General features: G+C 36.1%; 1 protein-coding gene and 1 long non-coding RNA gene across 4 annotated transcripts; both read left to right on the top strand.

The window, feature by feature from the left end:
• The first annotated feature begins 18188 nt into the window (after nucleotides 1-18188).
• On the top strand, nucleotides 18189-19424 carry LOC105179112. Its single transcript, XR_849217.2, has 5 exons — nucleotides 18189-18262; nucleotides 18339-18457; nucleotides 18532-18799; nucleotides 18910-18978; nucleotides 19062-19424. It is a non-coding gene; the product is annotated as an uncharacterized LOC105179112 (long non-coding RNA).
• Nucleotides 19425-20737: 1313 nt separating this feature from the next.
• LOC105179111 (dof zinc finger protein DOF1.8-like) lies at nucleotides 20738-23177 on the top strand. 3 transcript variants are annotated; one of them, XM_011102708.2, is made up of 2 exons: nucleotides 20738-20949; nucleotides 21743-23177. In XM_011102708.2, exons 1-2 carry the CDS (start codon nucleotides 20940-20942, stop codon nucleotides 22672-22674), a joined length of 942 nt encoding a protein of 313 aa, XP_011101010.1. In that variant the 5' UTR covers nucleotides 20738-20939; the 3' UTR covers nucleotides 22675-23177. The 3 variants fall into 3 exon arrangements, with proteins under 3 accessions (XP_011101010.1, XP_011101009.1, XP_020546890.1); XM_011102707.2 differs by having other exon boundaries at nucleotides 20740-20949; nucleotides 21736-23177; XM_020691231.1 differs by lacking the exon at nucleotides 20738-20949 and adding an exon at nucleotides 20978-21233 and having other exon boundaries at nucleotides 21736-23177.
• The last annotated feature ends 355 nt before the right edge of the window (nucleotides 23178-23532 follow it).

The following is a 23532-nucleotide window of genomic DNA, read 5'->3' as shown; positions in this document are numbered from 1 at the left end:
AGCCGCTGTCATTGTGCGAATATGAATTAGGCAATTGTCAAAATCACCAAAAGGGAGATGCTCGACACTTGCCACCCAAAAATAATCCATTACAAGATAAAGTGGCACATGCACATGCACGATCCACTCCCGTACATTATTAGGGTTTAACGATTGTTGCACCATGTATAGCAGGGTGATGATGGAGGTCATTATTGAAAAGGGTTATTTAAAAATTCTACAACATCCTCCTACGGGTGCTGCACACCACCATATTTCTTATCATTAATCAGTAATTCATTGAATTCTCTTTCCCGGAGTCACGGTGTACCAGACTAGTGCAGAGTTGATCAATGAATCTCCAAACTCTACTTCTTAAATGTGTTGCCGGCTCACGGTAAACACCCGTGAACCTCCACATATCCTCATCCATGGTGAGTTGAATAGATGCGTGAATGTGATTGATGGCGTAATTATAAATGGTTACATGAAACTCCCTCGTCCATAAAACTGCCAATCCTCCTTTCCTGCCCAACGAATCCACTATGATACGGAACTTAGGCTCGCTGAAAAACCACTAAGGGCTCCAACTTCTGGACCAAGTCATCGAGCTTCCAAACTATTCAAGATCCCCTCAGACCTTGGCAATTTTAGCATAGAACACTCATAGTGATCGGCGGGACTGCTACGCAATGGCTTTCGCTGCTTTCAATATGATCTCAACACTCTACTGCTTTGCACTATGCTGCATGTTACCTTTAATTTGCAGTACCCTGAGTCACCGCTTTTCAGTTTGAAGAAGCCAGCTTGACCATCCTATTGTGGCCATGCCTTGCTGCGACCGTTCATAGGGATGCATGGTTACAAGAGCAAGAAGCTGGACATGAACATTAACTAACGAATTAATCATTGGAGGTGCATGGTCTCCTAGGGTGGGGTATTATTTGGAACTATAATACAATTTTGGTTAGGGTTAGGGTTAGGTGTAATAGTAGGGGTTAAGTGCATGAGATGGGTTTGAACGCCTATTTCTATAAAGGACAACTGTTGGAATGGGTGACCAAAAACCGATTGAATTGACTGTTTACCATTTGCCAGTCTTTATGAAATAATATTGTGTTGATGAATAAACGGTAAGAATTCATCAAGTTGGTAGTGTGTTCCATTGTGCTTACCACTAATACTGAATGGGATTTCAATATCACAACGAAATGCGCACAAAAGTTAGACCTTTGGAGTTGGACTGCACATAGGTTTGGCAGCTATGCAACCAACTCCTGAGGGCCAATCTAAAATGTTCCAAGTCAATGATCTCGACACAGGGCATCGAAGGGAATGGATCATCCTGGGAAGTGTGGTGGAAGCGCTAGAAACTAAAAAAAATGATAAACCATACTATTGAATCCCGATCAAGGGGTGTACCGTGATCTTACTCAAGCGTTTAGTATATAATAAAATAATACAAAGGCCATAGAATACAAGAACATCAAAATAAGAGATGCAAAAAATCTAAAAGAGATTTTTACCCTTGTTGTTTTCTCATTCAGCTTTAAGCATTGATTCCATTCGTCTCCTTGGTCCAAGATCTCAATCTGAAGATCCTCTAAAGACTAACCCACCACCACTAAAAGTATGTGGTGATTTCGTTCTAACAAAACCACCAATGAAGCACAAGAAATAAAGACGTTATTTATTGACGTTTGATCCTTATTTCCCTTTCGATGTCTAAGATCTTGAGAGAGTTTTTGGAAAATTTCATGAGCGAGGTGTGTGCGCATCTTATGCCACAACACAAAAAGGAGTCTTGTCCTATCAAGGCTCCATCAACCATCTAACACATCTAAACCACTTTGTGGCTGATATTGGTGCGCCTTAGGGCACTAATTTGGCCACACCACACCCAAGGAGGAGGTTTTGGCTCGTCCTTAATCTAGCAATGGTCTAGCCAAGATCTTGGGCTTGAATTTTATTAGACCGAGCTTGATTAATTAAAATTAAAACAATCCCACATCTAATGGACTTTAAATCAAATCTAGTTTAATTTATAAGCCTAGTATTAAAATATTCTTTAATCTTATTAAAGGACCCAAGCCTTTGATTATCTTTCTTTTAATTTATAAATCGGACCAAGCTCAATAAAATTAATTCAATTAATTTTAATAGCTAAATTAAAATTCTAATTAATCCAACTAATTAAATTCCAAAACATCCATCCAATGGATTGGTCTAAATAAATGATCCAATCATTTATTCTCTCCAAAGATTAATTTTGTCCGATTAAATTAATCCAACACTTTAGGAATTAATTTTTATTCCATCCTGTCATAGTGGTAGGGTCTGACACTTTAAGTTCACACTCAACTAGACTTGGGCGTGTGTGACGAACACAATTAATTAAATCTAATTTAATTAATTATTTTTTATTATCCAATAATTGGAAATATCCCATTACCATGACCATCTAGCAATATTCCATGGCACTAGAGACTAGATGAATAGTGGCATGAATTTTTAGGCTCTGAATCTATACGTGTATGGTCCTACTAACAGTCATCTTTCAACTTTAGTCTAAGACATGAAATTGGACGTCAGTTCCCATATCTAGGAAACCTATCCCTCATCGATCAATTGCTTTGGCCAAAGACTTTTATAGTCTAAACCATCTCACAACGCATACGACAACTCTCTGTCATATACTGGCAGTGGACAGATCCTCTCTTGAAAATTTACCATCCTCACTACAAACTTCGACTGAATTGGATAAGGCTTATAATGATCATGCCACGACACAACCACCACTCATCATATCCAAGATACAATCTTTGTTTGCACATGACTACTATGATTGCTCAAGCCCGAGGACTAATTGGCATTTCCTTTGTTGTGCTTATTGTATATGTTTGCATTTATTCTGGACATCACAACAACACAGACCTCTTTACCAACCGTGCAACAGTTCGACTGCGCATTGGATGGCGGCCATGAAATCAACTACCAAGGGTTGGGTTTGAAATGTTCTAAGTCGAGGACCTCGAGAATGGGCATCGAGCATTGTATGGAGACTTGCATTAAGAGTCGCATTCATTTGATGAGTGCCACATTTTATCAGCGATAGACGTGGGATGTCTATGCGATCTTAGTGGGTCAATTGGCTAGGTGTCGAATCAACTGAACTAACTCGTGGGGATCGTCATATGGAAGTCTTAGAGGCTTGGTCGGTATGAATCGAATCCCCGAATCCAATAGTACGGGAGTATTCCTCAGACTTTAGGAATCACGACAGTCACATGAGTACGATGATTGCATCTTGGATTTGTGCGATAGGTGATTGTGTCTCAGACATGGTCATCATAAGCATGGTCTAGTGTAGTCAAAGCATGTAGCAAGGACGGTGAGTTTCAAGAAGAGAATCCATCCCCTGTCAATACGTGACAGATGTATCTCCTATGCACTTAGAGATGCATTCACGCTCTATGAACCTGTGGCCACAATCATTGGCCAAATAGGAAAATAGGTTCCTATGTCAAGCAATTTGGCATAATGCGACCTCAAGTATTAAGCATCGATGCCTAGTCTAGGATGGGAGCCGATACGCAATTCCAATCCTTAGACTAAGGCCGGGAGATGGTAGATGGAAGGACCGTACCCATATGGACTAGGAGTAGAAAAGTTCACATGGATATTCGCCTCAATTTTAGTGCCATGGACCGTTGCTAGACGACCACCCATGGTGATGGGCTTTCTTGATCAAGGGTTGATCGAGAATTATTAATTAAATTAGATTACATTAATAATAGTGTTAGGCACTAGCTCAAGTCTATTTGAAAGGTGAACCTAAAGAGTCACACACAAATCACCGAGAAGGGACGAGAAATTAATTGAGAATTAATTCCATAAGTAATTGGATTACTTACAAAATGAGAGAGATCCATTGGATGGAGGAGGCCAAGTATAAATTAATAGGAGTAATTTATGTTGGGCTTTCCTTTATTATTTAATAAATTAGACTTATTAATTAATAAAGGCTTATTAGGCTCATGTATTTAATTGGATTAAATATATGATGGGCTTAATTTGGTGAATTTTAATTAAATTGGATTTAATTAAAATTAGTTGGGCCTTGTATTTTATTTAATTAAAATTGGCCAAGCACACCTAATAAAACTTATTGGATAACTCTAGGGAAGAAAATAGTTGACCAGCAATTCTAACTTTTGGAAAGTGCTATGTTGGTCATTCTTTATTTGGAATAAAGAATATATTGCCTTATGGATTATGGAATAAACCTAGGCACATTCCAGTACATCCATACAAGGTATTGATGTGGTTAAGGTTTTTCTACTAAGGGATAAAATTGGAAATTTTACCTCGGCACGATTGCGCACCAGGTGAATTGCTATTTTCGTAAGATGTGCAGTTTTCAAGAGAATGGTGTCTCAGTCAATGAATAGTAACTTGCATAAAAAAATTAATATTTTGGTATTTATAGTAGTGTTGTAAATTATATGGTGTGGTGGGTTGTATATGTTTAGTGTATGCCTCCTATACAATAAATTATATTTTTGCCCTTCCAAGTTAATAATTTTTACCAATGTATATCATACAGCCCTCCACTCTCGGATGGAATATGCACTCCCGATGTAATTTTTTTGTCTGAGAGTAAACACTTTTCTAAATTTAGTTAACACATGGGAGTGGATGGTGGTAGTCGTTTATTATTTTCAATTCATTGGGGGTGTGCGAATACGCTTGGCCAACAGTGTCTGGTGGCTCAAGCTGGCCCCTAGGCGGTGATACTCAAGCCACCTCGAGTCCAGGGCTCGAGTTGAGCGCCTAGTGGTGCTACACAGGTGCAGGGGTGCTTGAGGTTGAGCGGGGTGGGTGGCGTCCCCCCTTCCCAGCTCGAGGCCGCACCTCGAGCTGGGGGGTTGCCCCCTTCCCGGCTCGAGGAAGGTCGCCTCGAGCTCGGCCGTGCAGTCCCAGCTGAGCTAGGCTCGAGATGGGTGCCTCGAGCTAGCTCCTAGTGCTGTGGCTCGAGGCGCCCCCTCGCACCCACCTTGAGCCTCAAGTCCTCAAGTGTTGGGGAGGAAGTGCTTATTTTTGCGTCCTATGGGTTTTGAACCCAAGTCAAAAGTGCGGAAAGTGAGAACTCCAACCACTACACCATCAAATATTTCTTCACAATATTTGTTCACATTCTCCAGTGGTAGAGGTTGTTCAGAATTTATTCATCATTTGCGCCAAACTCTTTCATTTGTTTTGAGAAATTCGATGTCATCTTCAAGAGATGAGATTCCCCGTAAATAATTCTTACATTTGGTGATGCAGTCCCCCAAGACCTAGAAGAAGATGAAGCGGCACAATTTTTTTAAGGACGTAGCCTCTTGGGGTGATTTCTTCACCATCCATTAGGTTGAAAATTTTGGTAGGTAACTCGATAGTCCTCCACATTCATAAATGTAGTCACTACACTTACTAAATTGTTGTGTTGTTCTCTTATGATTTGCATTCGTCATATGTTGCCTCAAGGGGTGTTTTTGCTCAAGCCCCATAGTTAGGTTTTTACCAACTTCAAAAGGGGGGGGGCAAAATTTTTCGATACCAATATTTTTCGTTGCCTCAAGAATTTGATAAGGGGATGTTACCTCAAAGGATACTTCATGTCCTGGAGTCGGTCTTTTACCAACTTCAAAGGGATGTAAAGTTTCCGGGGCGACATTATTGACGAGGATCTCAATGAAAGTTTCATTTAGGGGGTCCCGGGGCAATAGCGACTTTTGCCTGTATGACAATGACAATTTTGCCTCTAGGGTCCTCGTGAAACTTCAAGGATCTATATGTCTAAATTTATTTCGTTTGTTGGGACTACGACAAGAAAACCAACTTCATTACTTAAAATTCATAATACAAAGTTTTAGGGAAATCAAAAGGAGAGAAGGATATGTCGAGCTACTACTCGAGTTTTCTCCTATTACAAGTGAATAGCCAATAAAATAATTTTTTCTGCTACGTGAACTTTGAGTTACTCCTTCATGGCTTGTTGATCTTTTTGAGATCACGGGATGACTCCTGCGGTGGGATAGTTATCGTCACAAGCAGTTTGCACATTCGGCCCATGGTCAAATTGGCGTCCTTGTGCATAGTGATTGACATATTCCTTTAAGTGTCCCCGCTGGATCAATTTTTCTATCTCATTCTTCAGGTGATGGCATTCCTCCATCGTGTGTCCCCTGTCTCGGTGAAAACGATAATACTTGTTGGATTTGAGTCTCTTAGGGTTATCTTTCATCTTTGTCGGCCATTGACTGATTAGCCCTTGCTGTTCCGCCACCATTAATATCTCCCCCCTGGGAGCATTCAAGAGGATATAGTGAGCAAACCCCGCCGGAGGTACATGCTTGCGTTTCTCTTTCTTTTTCGGTTCCTTTTCCTCTTCCCGACCCTTCCTGCTGCCGCTAAGGGAAGGATCCAAAGCATTATACTACTCAATTCAGATGTATTTCTGGGAGTGCACGAGTAAATCTTCCATAGTGCTAGGGGGTTACCGGCTATAGACTCCTTGAATCTTCCCAGTAGCAGGTTCTGTTAGATAATACTAGCCAACAACTCATGATTAACATGGGGAACTTCATGCACTGCGTCCACGAATCTTTGGATGTAGTCTCTCAAGGTTTTGCCCTCCCTTTGGCGAATGGTAAATAGAGATGCATCCATTTTTGGAACTTTTTTGTTCACGGAGAAGTGATGCAAGAAACGTTGAGCAAACTGCTCGAGGCTAGAAATAGTTCCAACGGGCAGTTGGTTGAACCAGGCTAATGCACGTTTCGAGAGCGTAGTGCGGAAGACCTTGTAGTAAGCGACGTCACTCAGATCGTATTAATCAATCTTTGCGTAAAATTTGTTTAAGTGTTCTTGTGGGTCTCCCATCCCTTCATATTCCGGTAGATTCGAGACCTTGAGGCCTGCTGGGAGCGCTTCAGCTAGAATGTTCGGGGTAAAAGGGCTATGTCTTGGAGGAGCTATGGCTAATGATAAGTAGGAATCCTCGACTCCCTTAGGTGGTGGGGGGCGAAAGATTCACGATTACGGAGATTATAACCTTGAGTCTGTGCAACTTCAGGCCTACAGATCTTGATGTTCACTTCTTCCTCCTCTGCTCCTCCTCCTCGGGAGCCGAGGATAACTCTCGACTTCTGCGAGGGGGAGGAGGGGGTGGGTTCGTAGGTTGTCGGGATATAAATTAGGCTACGGCTTAGGCCGCCGCTTGAGTAGATGCATCGCGTAGAAGGACAAGCAAAGCTTCTTATGTCAGTTGGATCATCGGTTCTTGGGGTGGAGCTTCCAGGGAGAGTGCTGTCCCGGGAGGCACGGGCGGAGATTGTCGATGTGGTGGAGGAATCTCCCCATTAAGGGGTACTTGCTCATGTGTCGGGGGGTTACCTACTGGGGCAGTGACTCTTCGCGAGGCGGGTCTTGTTCCGCCAAGGCTCGAGACCTGGTTTGCATACTCAGTGTCGAGGTAAACTTTTCCACAGACAGCGCCAATGATGTGGTTAAAGTTTTTCTACTATGGGATAAAATAGGGAATTTTAAGTCGGCACGATTGCGCACCAGGTGAATTGCTATTTCCATAAGAGGTGCGGTTTTCAAGAGAATGGTGTCTCAGTCAATGAATAGTAGCTCGCATAAAAAATTAATATTTTGGTATTTATAGTAGTGTTGTAAATTATACGGTATGGTTGATTGTATATGTTTAGTGTATGCCTCCTATACAATAAATTATATTTTTGCCCTTACAACTTAATAATTTTTACCAATGTATATCAGGTATATATTAGTTATTTGAAAAAACTAGTTAAAACTACACAACACAAAATTATTCCTACCCTAGAAACCCCCCAACCGACTGCCCCTTTTCTCAACAAACTTGGTGTGTTTTTTTCCCCTATTCTCTTCTAGCAAAGGTGAAAGGCACCACGAAGTGCGAGTGGATCTGCCTGGGAACGCGCAAGCGGAAGCAGTTAAAATAAATTGCGTAAATTAAAATAAAATCGCAACGAAACTAAACCATAACTCCAAGGGTGCACCCTTGAAGTTCCCGGGCATTCGATGTAGTTAATAATAATAAACAATAATAAAATTAACGGGTCTATTGGTTGAATGAAATACGAGAGGTACTAGAACGTAAATAATTACCTATTTCTTTCATTTACTTCAAACCACATTCATTTTGATCCATTCATACAATGCTTCAACGTAGAAGCCTCTAAAGTTGCGTCCACACCACATCGGAATTGGGATCCCACAATTCTCTTTTCTAGTAGAAAATTAAGGAGAAATCACACCAAGTGTGTACGAGAGGAAAGGGTGGCCGAATAGTGGAATTAGTGGAGAGGATATTATTTTTGTGCATTGTGTATTCATTCATTAGTTATTCCAAATACTTATTTACATATATATACCTTGAATAGATGCGTTAAAATATGTCTAGGTTTATTTAACCATCCATAAGGTAATAAAATCTTCTATTCCAAATAAAGGATGACTAATATGACACTTTCCAAAAGTGAATTTGTTAGCAATAATTTTCTTTTTGAACAATTTTCACCAACTTAATTAATGGACTTGGGCCGATTTTAATTAATTAAAATACAAGGCCCGATTAATTAAATTTAATTCAAATAAAGCCGACTTAATTAAGTCTATCATATAGTTAATTCAATTAAATACATGAGCCTAATAACCCTTTATTAAATAATAAGTTCAACTTATTAAATAATAGGGGCAACCCCAATATAAATTAATCCATTCAATTTACCCTTGGGCTTATCCATCCAATGGATCCCTCTCACATATAAGTAATCCAATTACTTTTGAAATTATTTTCAATTAATTCCTCGTCCTTCTTGGTGATTTGTGTGTGACTCTTTAGGTTCACCTTTCAACTAGACATGACCTAGTGTCCAACACTACTATTAATTAAATTCAATTTAATTAATAATTCTCGATCAAGCCTTGATCAAGAAAGCCCGTCACCATGGGTGGCTGTCTAGCAACAGTCCACTAGGTGAATTTCAATGAGAACTTTAAGCTCTCGAGTTCATATGGGTACGATCCTTCAGTCTACCATCTCTCGGTCTTAGTCTAGGGCAAGAAATTGGGCGTCGGTTGCATCCTATACTAGGCGTCCATCTTAATACTTGAGATCACATTACGCCAAGTTGCTCGACATAAGAACCTCTTCTTCCTATTCGATCAATGACTGTGGCATCTGCACGTGCATAGGAGATACGTCTGTCACGTTTCGACAGGGGACGAATCCTATTCTTGGAACTCATTGTCCTCGCTACACATTTTAGTTAAAACATGTAGCGAAAACTGTAGCGAGGACGGTGAGTTCCAATTGAGGATCTGTCCTCTGTCAAAACGTGACAGAGGTATCTCCTATGCACTTGTAGATGTGTTTACGCTCTGTAAACCTGTGCCCACAGGCATTGAACGAATAGGAAAAAGAAGTTTCTATGTTTAGCAATTTAGCGTAACACAATCTTAAGTATTAAGCATAGACTCCTAGTCCAGGATGGGAACTAACACCTAATTCCATTCTGTAGACTAAGGCCAGGAGACGGTAGATGAAAGGACCATACCCGTATGGACTCGAGATCCTAAAACTTCACATGGATATTTGTCTAGTCTCTAGTGCGATTGACCCATGGTGACGGGCACACATGGTGACGGACTTTCTCATTAATGGTTGATCAAGAATTATTAATTAAATTGAATTTAAGTAATAATAGTGTTTGACTCTAGCCCAAGTCTAACGGAAAGATGAACCTAAAGAGTCACACACACAAATCACCAAGAAGGGACGAGGAATTAATTCCAAAAGTAATTGGATTACTTATAAATGAGAGGGATCCATTGGATGGTGAAAGCCCAAGAATAAATTAATAGTATCAGTTTAAATTGGGCTTGTCCATATTATATAATAAGTCGCACATATTTTATAAAGACTCGTTGGGCTCATCTATTTAATTGGACTAAATATATATTGCACTTAATTTAGTGGACTTTGATTAAATTGGATTTTAATTAAAATTATTAGAACTTGTATTTTATTTTATAAAATTTGCCCAAGCACCCCTTAATTAAGTTGGTGGAAAATTTAGAAAAAAAACAATTATTGACTAACAAATTCACTTTTGGAAAGTGCCATGTTAGTCATCCTTGATTTGGAATAACAAATTCACTTATGGATGATAGAATGAATCTAGACACATTCTAATACATCCATTGAAGGTATAAATATGTGTATTAGTCATTTGGAATGACTAATGAGTACATAATAAAAATCACAAAATAATTTCCTACTATCCTAACACCATTCGGCCGCCCCCTCTTCTATATACACTTGGTGAGTTTTTCTCCCTAATTTTTTTCTGGCAAAGAGAATTGCGGGATTTTAAGTTCAGTGTGGTGTGGACACAATTTTAGAAGGTTTCTACGTTGAAGCATTGGGTGAACGAACCAAACGAAGGAGGTTCAAAATAAATAAAAAAAAAAAGGTAATTCTTGATTTATAATTTTTGTACCTCTCCTTTTCATTCAACTATTAGCCCTGTTTAATTTTATTGTCATTTTGAACAACTACATCGAACGCCCGGGAACTCCAAGGGTACACCCTTTGGAATTATGATTTTATTATTTTTGTTTTAATTTAAGTAATTTAGTATTACCGCTTCCGCGTGCGTGTTTTCGGGTCAATCCACTTGCACTTTTCGGTGCTTTCAAGTGGTATTAGAGATCGATTCGATGTAGGGGCTATGATTTTGTGTGAATAAGCATGACAATATATTTTTTTACTATTTTTAAGCATGATATATGTTTTGCTTATTCTTGAATAATTATATGAGAAAATTAATTTGTTTAATTTTTGTAATTTCAGATGTTTTAAGTATTTCTATGAAAATTGAATTTTTTAGTAAAATACTTACATTAATTTCAGTTTGACATGTGGAAATAAAAATAAATATTATTACTGTAGTAGTGCATTGTCGACCTGCAGTATACAGCGTGTGTGCGCTGTGCCCAAGTAGTGCGGCCACTGGGCTGCCACTGCTGTTGAAAGTCGATGACTAGGCCATTTTTTGCCGTTTTTGCGAAAATTTAGATTTTGCAATTTCTGCACATTTTCTAAAAAATATTATTTTTTGCTGATTTAATTTTGGAGAAAATTAATTTTTTTCTTAGAAATAAATTGCTTTAATTAATTTGGTGGTTTTGTGTGCATTGGATGCACGGGGTTTTATCACCCCTTCGAATTGCAAATTTTAAAATTATTATTTTCCGCATATAATTGTTTATCATGATATTGGATACCATGATAATTTATTGGTATGTTCATTTTCTTGTCTGCTACGATTAATTGTTATTATGAATGTAAAACGGATGATCGCAGGAGCCCTATACCGCATGTGTGTCTTTTTGTTTTTATTGGGTGGGCCCGTGTGCCCTTGTGTTTTTTTTTTTCTCCCTCCTTCTAATTTTTAGTCTTGGAATAATAACACTTGTTATCTCCCTCCTAATGTACTCCCCCCGACTTCTGATCGAGGTCTCTTTTTAAATTTGTAATGGGAGTTGTATAGGACATTTTGGTGAGGTTTATTTTAGCAAACCCATGGAGATAAAGGTCCATGAAGGAGGAGGACCACGGAGTGGGCGGCCCATGTAGATATCACAAGGCCTATGTATATGTTGATGGGTAAAATATTTTGTAATAGCATAGGGCCACCTTAGACAAACCTTAGACTCACTGCGGGCTCAGTGGGTTGCATAGGTTTCATTGCATGCTATGCGTTTATTTAATGCTTTATATTTATGCATGCAATGTTAACATGTGATGAGGTCTTGGTCTAAACTCAACAAAACTCTCACTTGGTTGGACCAAGTTAAACATTAGGCCCATAATGTACTTGGATCAAAATAATTTTGATCTCTCCAAGCCTTCCATCTACAGTAATTTTGTGAGGAAGCTACCGATACCTAAGTGTGGTCTCACGAGTCATGGCACATTTGGGGTAGAAGAAAGTTGCACCATTGTTGTTAACAAAGGAACATGTTCACCATTTTCCTGTCTCAAGAGTCGTAGGGGGCAACGAATGTAATTTGGTTGATGGGTCGGGCCTAACACCGAGTAACGTGATTCGCTTGAAGTCCTCAGAATCATGTAAAGAGTTGAGGCGAAAGATCTTAGGAATCACATGGGATGAGAATGGTATTGGATACCTCCCACGAGGATTTTTTGCCCTGTGAATCGTAAAAGCGGGACATGAAAAATTCGCTTGTGGATCCCAAGCCCACTAGAAAATGCTATTCCCTAAACCCCACTTCAGAGTGGTGGGCTTTCGTATAAATAGTGGGAGAGTTAAAAACTAAAGACCAAATCTTTAAGCTTAATTCATAATAATACAATCATTAGTTGATTTCTGTTTAATTTTCTATTCTTTAGAAAATATCTAAAACCCCTTTAACTAATACAATGGAGACTATCAAATTCAATATCACAAACTACAACGACTGGCTGCAAAATTTGAGGATTGTCCTAGATTTTGAAAACCAGGGCTATATCTTGGACAGCCACTCGGAACGACCTTGCCTGAAGGGTCCTCGCCCGAAGAATGTCTCACATTCGAGAAGTGGTTTAAGAACAACCGCAAGGTCCACAATATCATATTGGCTTCGATATCCAATGACATCCAAAAGCAATATAGTGGGCTAGATAATATTCCCTCGACAATGCTCCGCATGAAGGAAGTTTATGCAGTTCCGGATATGTATATTAGATATGCCGCCACAAAAGCATTTTCTAGACCAAAATGGCCGAAGGATCGTTTGTAAAAAATCACGGGGTTAAGATGTTATTCTAGTGGAGAAGCTCGAAGACCTTAAAGCTGGGCTTGAAAATGTCAAATACATTAACGAGATCTTCAGTCACTTCCACCATCCTACAACCCATTTATTATTAACTACAATATGAATGGACTTGAGAAGACTATTCATAAGTTAATTAATATGTTTGATGGGTATACGTGTAATCCCCCTACAAAAGGACTGAAACGCCCTTCATTAAGGGCATGATGGTCATTTCCGCAACCGCATCCGCGTGTTTTGTAACGGGCGGGTCGCAGAGGACCCGACCCGGGTCGCGTGAACCAATGGAAGACCCGGACAATAACGACCGTTCGATCAGAATGTGAGTCAGCCAGATGAGGCCACGTGGCCCAGTACTTGCCGTACAACTGTGTACTATAAATAGACCCCGATACGCCATAAATGAGGTAACTGATATACATTAATTGAGATCGAACTTTGAGATAGAATATATTTATCTCGATCAACCTAACTTGAGCGTCGGAGGGTCATTGTCGGGGACGGGTCCGACGAGCTCACGGTTCGTGTCTTATTCTCAGGGGATCCAAAATCTGTTTCGAAAGAGTTAGTCGATCAGCGGTGAGATCGTCTCAAGAGATCGAATAATTCGACCCGGATCAATGTTGGTCCAATACGAGGCGACGACCCACAAGTCTACGCTGATGGTATTGATAGGAGAGGTTTCTGTGATGCCCTAAAGATTATAATACAGAATTGTGGGCTTAATTGGTAATTTTTTATGAAACTTAGTTGAATAGTAAAGATTAAATAAAATAAAAAATAATATGAAATAACAATAAAAAAAAAAAAAGAGGGGTGAGCAGCATCATGCCACCCACCGTCTCACCTCTTTTACATTTTAAAATAAACACACACAGACATTTTACACAAATTAACACACACGTAATCGTATTCAAACACACACACCGACGCACACAAGTAGAGAACAAAGGTACGGGATTTTGGATTTTAATTTTTAATAATTTATATAATTATATTATTTAATTAATCTATTTATTAAATGTAGTTTATCGGAGTATTTTATAAGTTTTTCTACTCAAATTAATGTTGAATTAAATATCACATTTTATATAAAAATGATTTAAGTTGGTTAATTAAATTATTAGATTTTTTAGATTTAATTATTATTATAGTTAATTTATGCAATTCCATCAGAATAATTAACTAAATACGTAATTCTATGTATTGTTGTCTAATTAATTTATATAGTAATGATAAATTGATAGAAAATTCATGAAAATATTCTGAAAATCATATTTAAGAAATATTATGTTATTAAAAAGGGAAATGAGGTTTTTGATGGTAGTATAATTTAGGGATGATATAAAAGATGATAGTAATAAATATATAAGGGGTTTGATTAAATGAATTCTTATTAGTTAGTTGATAAATTAAATATATATTTGAAAAGCTTAGAAAGTTTAGTTATTTAAAAGAAAATGGGACAGAGGTTTTGACTTCAATATAGATGAAATATTGCAGATTTGTGGAATATATATGAACATTATATAATACTTTATTTAGAATTTATGATAGTCTATATATATTGATTATATGTATAATACTCTATTATAGGACGTGAAGACAAAATAGAAGGCTGACCAGTTCCTTGAGATTTGAGGTAAGTATAGCTAATTGAATTTATATATATATTGATATGTGTAGTATTATATATTATATATGTTGGTTTTTTATATTTGATCTTGACCTTGGATTTATATTTATATACATGAATTTTAGAAGTTGAAAAATCATCCTTCCAACTCCCAATTAGCTCGGGGATCAAGATTAATTGTTATGTTAAGAAATACGGATTGAATTAGATAAAATTGAAAAGGGTGAATAGCAATTTACCCCATGTGATATTGAAAATGAGCACATTAGCTCCCTATGAAAAAAATATAACAATTTACCCTCCTATACTTTTTAAAATGAAACAATTTACCTCCTTATACAGGGAGGTAAATCGCTTCATTTAAAAAAGTACAGAGAGATAAATTGTTGTATTTTAAAAAATATAGGGAGATAAATTGTTATTTATTTTTTTATAAAAGAATAATTTGCTCATTTATGATATAAGATGGATTTGGTTGCATCTTTTCCAAATTGATAATATAGTCTTGTACATACAGGGAATATATTTACTTTCTGAAGTTGTATGATATTACCTTAAAGTGCTCGACATGATCCTTAAATTTCTGGCAAGTGAAAAAATGTGTGTAGCGAGTAAATATATTTTACTATGACAAGTTCAGTACCCGTCGCAGTTAATTTACCTGCTACGACATATATATATATATATACATACACATACATAGATAAAAGATTTTAGAAAAAAATGCAAGTAACCCCTTGTGATATTTTAAATGTGCAAATTATTCCTTTATGAAAAAATAAATAGCGATTTACCTCCCTATATTATTTAAAATACAACAATTTACCCCCCTATAATTTTTAAAATGAAGCAATTTACCTCCCTGTATAAGAAAGTAAATTGCTTCATTTTAAAAAGTATAGTGGAATAAATTGCTATATTTTTCATAAAGGATAAAGTGCTCATTTTCAATATCACAGGGGTAAATTGCTATTCACCCAAAGATTTTATCATTAATTCATTCAAGTTCCGTATATATAGTGGGAAATTACTAAAGCACCCTTCTTCTACGAAATGTCTTTCACATTGTTGTTTCTTTTATTTATTTGAGAAAATTACAACTTAATTATGATGATTATAACTCCTGTTGTTAGGCATCTTAGATCGAGTACGTATATAATTCTAAGCCACAAGCTAATTATAAATTTTTCCTAAACGAACATATACTATTTATTAGGGTGGGAAAATTACATTTTTCCTTCTATAACTTAGATTTTGTAAACTTTTAATTTCATTACTTGCGGAATTCACTTCAAAAAAAATGATGGAATTTGTAACAACTCTTTTATAACGGTCATATGGCGTTCCAATTGAAACGGCCATTGTAACAGTTTTGTAATAGATTGGACGTGCTAACATCATTGAGGGGGTGATAAAAATGTATTTATTTATGTGGTGTGCATAAAACCGTTATAATTTAATGGTCGTTACTCATTTGCTACGGTTTGTGATGGTTAAGTTTTTTGTGGAACGACTTTTAGGTAAAATAACAAGCCGTTACAATGATAGTGGAAAAAAGCACAGGAAAAAAATACAAAAAGACGGTATTATAAAAATCGTGACAATTTTTACGACTTTTTTATTACAAGCCGTTACAACAACCGCTATAAAATAACAGAATATGAAGAGTTCCAAACGCCATGAGAATAGCCGGTACAAAATAATTTAACCTTTGAAACTGCCAAACTAATAAGAAATTGTTACAATGACCATCCCAAATGAAGACGGAAAAAATGGCATATAAATTAAAAAAATGGTGGGAATTCTCAATTCGATTGGCCGTTACAAAAGCTGTTCCATAGGCCATTACAAGTGTAAATTACATGGCCGTTACAAAAGTCATTACAAAAATGAGTCATTTCAAAACATCACATTGGAAAATACGATATCTTTACGTTCGGCCACCCAAATTCATACCAAATTTAAATGTAGACAAGAATATGTCCATTAAGTCATATCAGATATTGTGATTTTAAATCACATAGCCTGATATAAAAATACAACGATTTGAATAATTAATATTACGTTCTAGGAACAGTATGTCGGAATCCGTATACCCACTAAGGTTACAACCTAGGCAAATGGATTCATTCATAAGTGTGATCATATTTGACGAATGGATCTTAATTTTGATGGTCCGATTAACTCATGCAGTTCAACACTGTAAGAGGACAGTTACATAAATGTAATACTAATATTTATGAATATACAATGTATGCATGTCAAATAAAAAAATTTATTTTTTTAATATATTTCAATTATATTCTTCTAGTACAATAATATATTTCACAGCATTAAATCATCGAAAATGACATCTTTTTTTAATAATAATTTTTAATAAAATTAACTAATTAATTGTAACGACTTGTGGAACAGCTTTTGTAACGAAAGTTATCAAAACGACGCCATATCCGTATTTTGTAACGGCCTTTGTAATAGATTTTTAAATGGTGACATTAACCTACATATTTTGTAACAGCTTTTCAAATTTTGTAACTCTCTTTGGCACGACTTTTGGAACGGCCAAATTATATATAATACAACACTTGCATATTTTTTTTCTTCTTCTTTTTCTTCCCTTTCTTCTCCTCTCCCCACCGCCTGCCCTACCCCCCTGGCCACCACCGCCCCTGCCGCACCCCATCTCTTTTACTCTCTCTCTTTCACTCCCTTCCGCCGCCCCCGCTACCAGATACCACCATTTTCGGCCTCCCCTACCAGGTAATTTTTTATTGTTTTAAATTTTATGTAATTTTTCTTCTTGAATTTTTTAAATGTATGTAATATTTTTTTTAAATGTATGAATTTTTTATTGAATAACTTATTGAATATTTTTTGTAATTTTTTTAATTTCTTTAGTTATAAAACAATTAAAATTTGGATAATTTATAAAAAAAAATTATTTTCTGTAATTTTAAAAAACATTCAAAAAATTTGGGGAAATTATTCACCTAAATGAAATCTTTAGGAAAATTATTCACCTAAATGAAATCTTTAGGAAAATTATTCACCTAAACGAAGGAATTTAATGTAATTTTAAAAAATAAAAATTTTATAAAATTTTTAAAAATTAAAGGACTACAATGCAACTTTTAGAAAAATTGTTAACCTAAATAAAATTTTTAAGAAATTAGGGGACTTTAATGTAATTTTAGGAAAATAGAATTGTATGAAATTTTTAGAAATTTAAGGAATACAATGCAATTTTTAGGAATTATTGACCTAAATAGAATTTTTAGAAAATTAGAGGACTTTAAATGTTATTTTATGAAAATAGAAATTTTATGGAATTTTTAGAAATTTAAGGACTACAATGCAAGTTTTAGAGAAATTATTCACCTAAATGAAATTTTTTGAAATTATATTTTAAATTTTTCTGAAAATAGAAATTTTAATAAAATTATTAACATTGTAATAAAATTTTTCGGGATGAGGACGTGGCCGTGCCCCAGGATGAGCTATTTACAATTGTGCCAACGGCCCCATCATCGGAAGCTGCACCAGCGGCCCTATCATCGAAGGTTGTGTCCCAACTATTGTCGATTCCCGCTGACTCCGACAGTGGGGTCAGATGTGGCGGGGGCTGGTAGGGGATGCACCACCCCCACCACCACCACCACTATTGATGCTACTTCCCTTAGAAGCCCAGAGGCATTACATCAACCTCCGGGATGCAAGGTACGTAAGATAATTTTGTTAATTAATTTAATTTTTTTATTTCAAATTAATTTTAGTATTCAATTATTATTTTCAGGTCCGATCATAATTTTCATACAACCGTCAATAATGCAGTCAAATAGCATTATTCGCATCCTTGGGCCAACATATCGCAAATCCCGCGGAGCACCAGCTATTCCGATTCCAGAGTTGAAGGTAACCATAATATTATTTATTTTTAATTGAAATTTATATTTTTTTTTATTTTAATTTTTCAGATGTTGTATTAGTGGGACTACGACGACTATAGCGTGTTAAAACTCGTCAAGTCGTAGGCGGGGAAGTTCCTGCAGAAGTGGTTTGTTGACGCCCGAAACTAGTTGGCCCGACCGTTGTGGTTGATTAAGGAGATCTGGCACCAGCTCCTAGAGTTCTGGTCGAGCCCAGAATTTCATGCACGGTCGGCCAAAATAAGGTCAACAGGGCTGCAATCCCGGAAGCAGTTGCGACGTCTACCGCAGGGGGTCGTCATCCGTTGGAGCGCACAAGTGGAAGATGGTAAGTATTTCAAATCATATTATTAATTTTATTTTATTTTTTTATAATCATTTCTTAAATTAATTTTTGAACATGAGAAACAACTCAAACGCCTCGTCACTCAAATGGAGGTATTCGAAAAGATCTACAAAAAAAAGTAGGACGGTCAGTGGAGCGGTCCGACGGCAGAGGAAGTCGTGGTAAGTAATTAAATTTTTTTGCGTAAGTTATTCTTTTAGTTTTATATTATTTCTTTAAATCTAATTATTTAACATATTCATAGGAGATGTTCTTGAGGATGATGGAGGAACACCAGAGACGGCGGAATAACAATGAAGAGCCTCCATTGTCCTCTCAAGGCTCTATGGCCCCAGACGAGCAGCAGGTCTGGATGTCTATAGTGAGTCGTTGGAGGAGGGCCGAGTATTCGATCTCAGCTCTGAGGCCCACCACTCGATTGCTGGACCATCCCAGGTGACCTAGTCGACTGCTCCCTCACCCTCGCCACCACAGCCACAACGCCCCGACATAAATGATCGAGTGTTGCCACTCGAGTGCTACATCAGAAACATCGATCCCAACTAGCCTGATTATCTAGCCCCGGAGCCTTCAGTTGATCCCTCGGCACCCAATGGCGACAACGAACACGCGGTCACTAGGGATAAAATTTAGATTAGAATTTTTTTCTCGGTATTTTGTAAAAATACAATTTTGTAATAATATTTTAATTTTTGTAATTGAATTATTACTTTTTTTATATTATGTATGTTTTATATAAATTTATTTATTTAATTTTACAAAAATAAATATTAAAATATATAAAATAATTTTAAATTAAATTAAATGAAATAAATATTTAAAATAAATTAAGAATAATAAATTTTGTATCTACATTTGTAACATCTTTTTTAATACACCAATATAATGTAAAATCGTCAGGCCATTACAAATAATGTGCAAAAAATAGTTACAAATTAAATACCAGGTCGTTTCAAAAACCATTACGAAAATGAGTAGAAAAAATAATTATAAATGCAGTGCCAAAAATAGATATAAATATAATACAAAACAGTTACAAAGAGCATTACAAAAATCGTTCCAAATATCTGGTAAAAGTATACCTAAATGTGTTACAAAGACCGTTACAACATTTATATCAAATCTAACCTATCAATTACAAAAGCCATTCCAACTTATTTTTTTTTTCATGTTACTAGTTTTATAACGGCTACAACATACAAAAGTCGTTATAATTTGTAACGGCTTTTTGACAAGCCATTATAAATACTTTGTAATGTCTCATTTAGCCACGGTAGACTTAGCCATTACAAAAGTCGTTCCAAAAAAAAGCATTATAAAATAAAAAAAAAGTCGTTCCGAAAAAAAAGTGATTCTAAAAAATGTTTCATAACTTTAAAAAAATTCACTTTTATGTCCTCCCACCAACTTTCGTTAGTAAATTAACGCAAAAACTATATGCCAGTCAAGGGACTGTTTTTAACCATTTTGAAAAGTTAATGGCCATATGACTTGCACGTTATTTTTGCCTTCAATTTTAATAGAAGTTAGAAAGAGAATAGAAAATGAAACTTTTTCCAAGTTATGAGACAAATTCTTTTTATTTTCTTTAATAGGTTATAGTTATATAATAACAATTTATATACGTCAATTATCAATATGAAATATATATACCTATTCAATAATTATTATTATAGTAGTCCCTTAAATAATGAGATCGAAAATATATTTGGCCTAAATTGGGGGAAGAATAATATAAGTTTTCCTATTAATTGGGGTCTTTTTCTAAAATATAGAACAAAAGTAATTGAGAAAACCATACATTTTGAAGTGGAAAAGATGTTTTCAAAAAAAATAAAATTGGAAAAAAAGAAAGAGTAATTTTGGTTAAGAAGAAAAATTCAGGAAGGTTAGTACTTGACAATTGACATAGGTCTCTCTCTCCTTCTCTCTCACACACACGCACACAAAACACACACAGAGCACACAGAACATCAATAAATCATCTCAAACATTCCTTTTCCTGCTTTTTTATAGCAGTTGCAAGAAAGCAGGTGTTTTTTTTCCTTCTCAAATATATACCTTCTCCTTTCTTTTTTCTTCTTCTTCTTCTTCTTCTCTCTTCATCCATGGATACTGCTCAATGGCCTCAGGTACAGAGATCCCATCACCTTATCTCTCTCTCTCTGTCCATGTAATAACTTCATCAAGAATGACTTGATGAGGTTTATAATACTTTTCAGCTCAATTTCCTTTGTATAAAGATTCATATATATGCAGTACTCTTCGTATTTCATACACCGTACCCCCCCACCGAGCTAGCTAACTTTTCTACTCCCTTTTCTACTTTTGGTTCTTCCATATATATATGTGTGTGTGTGAACGTTGCACTTCACTTTCGCAAGAAGCTAGATATCAAGGAAAAAGATTTAATTTGGTATTATTGCTTAATCTTTCCCTTTTCCTTGTTTTATGATCTTTGAATTCAAAAAGTTTAAAGCAAACTAATTAAAGCTGACTTTCTTGTACTAATTTCTTCTCTCCTTGTATGCATCTTTAATTTTTTTTCTTTTTGCTCTCAAGAATTCTGTGGGTTGCTGCAGCTGCTCATCATTTACAAAAATTTTGATCAATTACTTTGATTTTGTTGGCCTTTTCGTTTGCATCTTGAGTTAGTTTTTGCTGTCAAGAATTCTGTGGGTTTGTGCTGCTGTTCATTATTCCTTGTATTTGATGTATCATTAGCCTTTTTTTGTCCATAACTTTTGTAAATTACTTTGTCTTTGTTATTGGGCTCTTGTTCTTGCATCTTTGACTTGTACTGCTCTCAAGAATTTTATGGATTGCTGCTGATGATCATTTCAATTCCTTGTATTTAATATATGTTGAGCCTTCTTCTGTGCCAAAAAAATTGATTTCTGGGCCTTTTTGGTCTTAAGGATATAGTGGTGAAACCAATGGAAGAGATAGTAACAGCCAATACTACATGTCCAAAATCTTCATTGGAGAGGAAAATAGGTAGACCTCAAAGAGAGCAAGCCTTGAACTGTCCCAGGTGCAATTCCACCAACACTAAGTTCTGCTACTACAACAACTACAGCCTCTCACAGCCAAGATACTTCTGCAAGACATGCAGACGGTACTGGACTGCAGGTGGGTCTCTCCGAAACATCCCTGTCGGAGGGGGTTCAAGAAAGAACAAGAAATCATCATCAACATCAACAACAACATCATCATCATCCTTCACTGCACCTTCTCCCTCTCCTGCAAATTATACATCCAAGAAACTCCCTGATTTGATAATCCCACAACACCAAAACCCTAAAAACAGTGCCCACGACACCCAAGATCTCGACCTCGGACTGATCTCATCAACCGCGAATGACTTCAAGGCCATAAATGAACTTATCCAAGTCCCAAACTTTGAAGCCAGCAAAGATTTACAAAACCCTTGCTCTTCATCTTCATCAGATCATCACCACCATCATCATCATCTCTCAGCCCTGGAGCTTCTGAGCGGGATTACAAGAACAGGATCAACAAGGATTTTGAATTCTTTCCCAGTCCCAATTCCCAATTCCACAAATCATGATCCAAACGCAGTTAATTACTCTTCATCATCATCAGGGTTTTCCAGTTTAACTGAGTTTAATAAGCCTCCTCTCAGCTTCTCCATTGATGGGCTTGGAAGCAGCAGCAATTATGGGAGTTTCGTCCATGGAGTTGATCAAGAATCTAGTGGGAAGCTTCTGTTTCCCTTTCAGAGCTTGAAACAGGTCTCAAATAGTACAAATGATGGTGGAGAAAGTAGAGATCAACATGGAGATGCTGGATCTGGTTATTGGCCGAATGGAGTGATAGGTGGAGGATCATGGTAAACACTGATTTAAAATTAAATAATATTATAATTACACACACCCCATATATATTCCAGGAATTATATTTATATTTTATTTTTACTTATAATTATATATTTTTTTGGGTCTGTTCCTTTGGTGTCTCATTGTGGGGTGGTCATCATTTGTTTGGGTTTAATTTCTTCCACAAACACACACACACACAAAAAAAAAAAAAAAATTACTTATGGGGTATATATGTACCTGCAGGGATATATATATATATGTATAGTTATATTTATACGGATATATCTATTTATTCTCTCTACTGATTATCTTCTTTAGGGTTCAAATTAGGCTTAATTATCTTTATTATAATAATTAATTACCCATGTGTTTGGGTATTGAAGAAGCTTGTTTTATATAAATGGCTTCATCAGTTTAATAAGTAGTAGTGATTAGGACAGTACTATCAACTGTGATCAGTGATGGAGAATTGAAGCCCTGATTTTTGAAGGGCCAAGATATATATTGTGTTTGAAGAATTATATTATTATTATTATTATTATTATTATTATTAATTATGTAATTGCAAAAACTCTTCCACAACCCCCAAAAAAAAATAAATAAATAAATAAATAAGGGAAAGAATATTGAACTCAGGGTGTTGAGTGTCAATATTGTTACTTTTGAACTGGACTTTGTATTGAGCTTTTTGATGAAAAATAGTCAGTCTTGCACAGTTCTTTCATTACTTTGAGCATCTCTAGATATATTTGCGATGTTAACTAATGTTGCCGATAATTAATTTAAAGGTTAAATGTAATTTATCCTTATGACATGTGAAAATAAGTAAATATTTTTTGTGAAAAAAGAATTAGTAAATTACCTTCCTATATT

Source organism: Sesamum indicum, unplaced genomic scaffold, assembly GCF_000512975.1.
Source record: "Sesamum indicum cultivar Zhongzhi No. 13 unplaced genomic scaffold, S_indicum_v1.0 scaffold00124, whole genome shotgun sequence".
Taxonomy (NCBI): domain Eukaryota; kingdom Viridiplantae; phylum Streptophyta; class Magnoliopsida; order Lamiales; family Pedaliaceae; genus Sesamum; species Sesamum indicum.
This window is presented reverse-complemented; position numbering and strand designations above follow the sequence as displayed.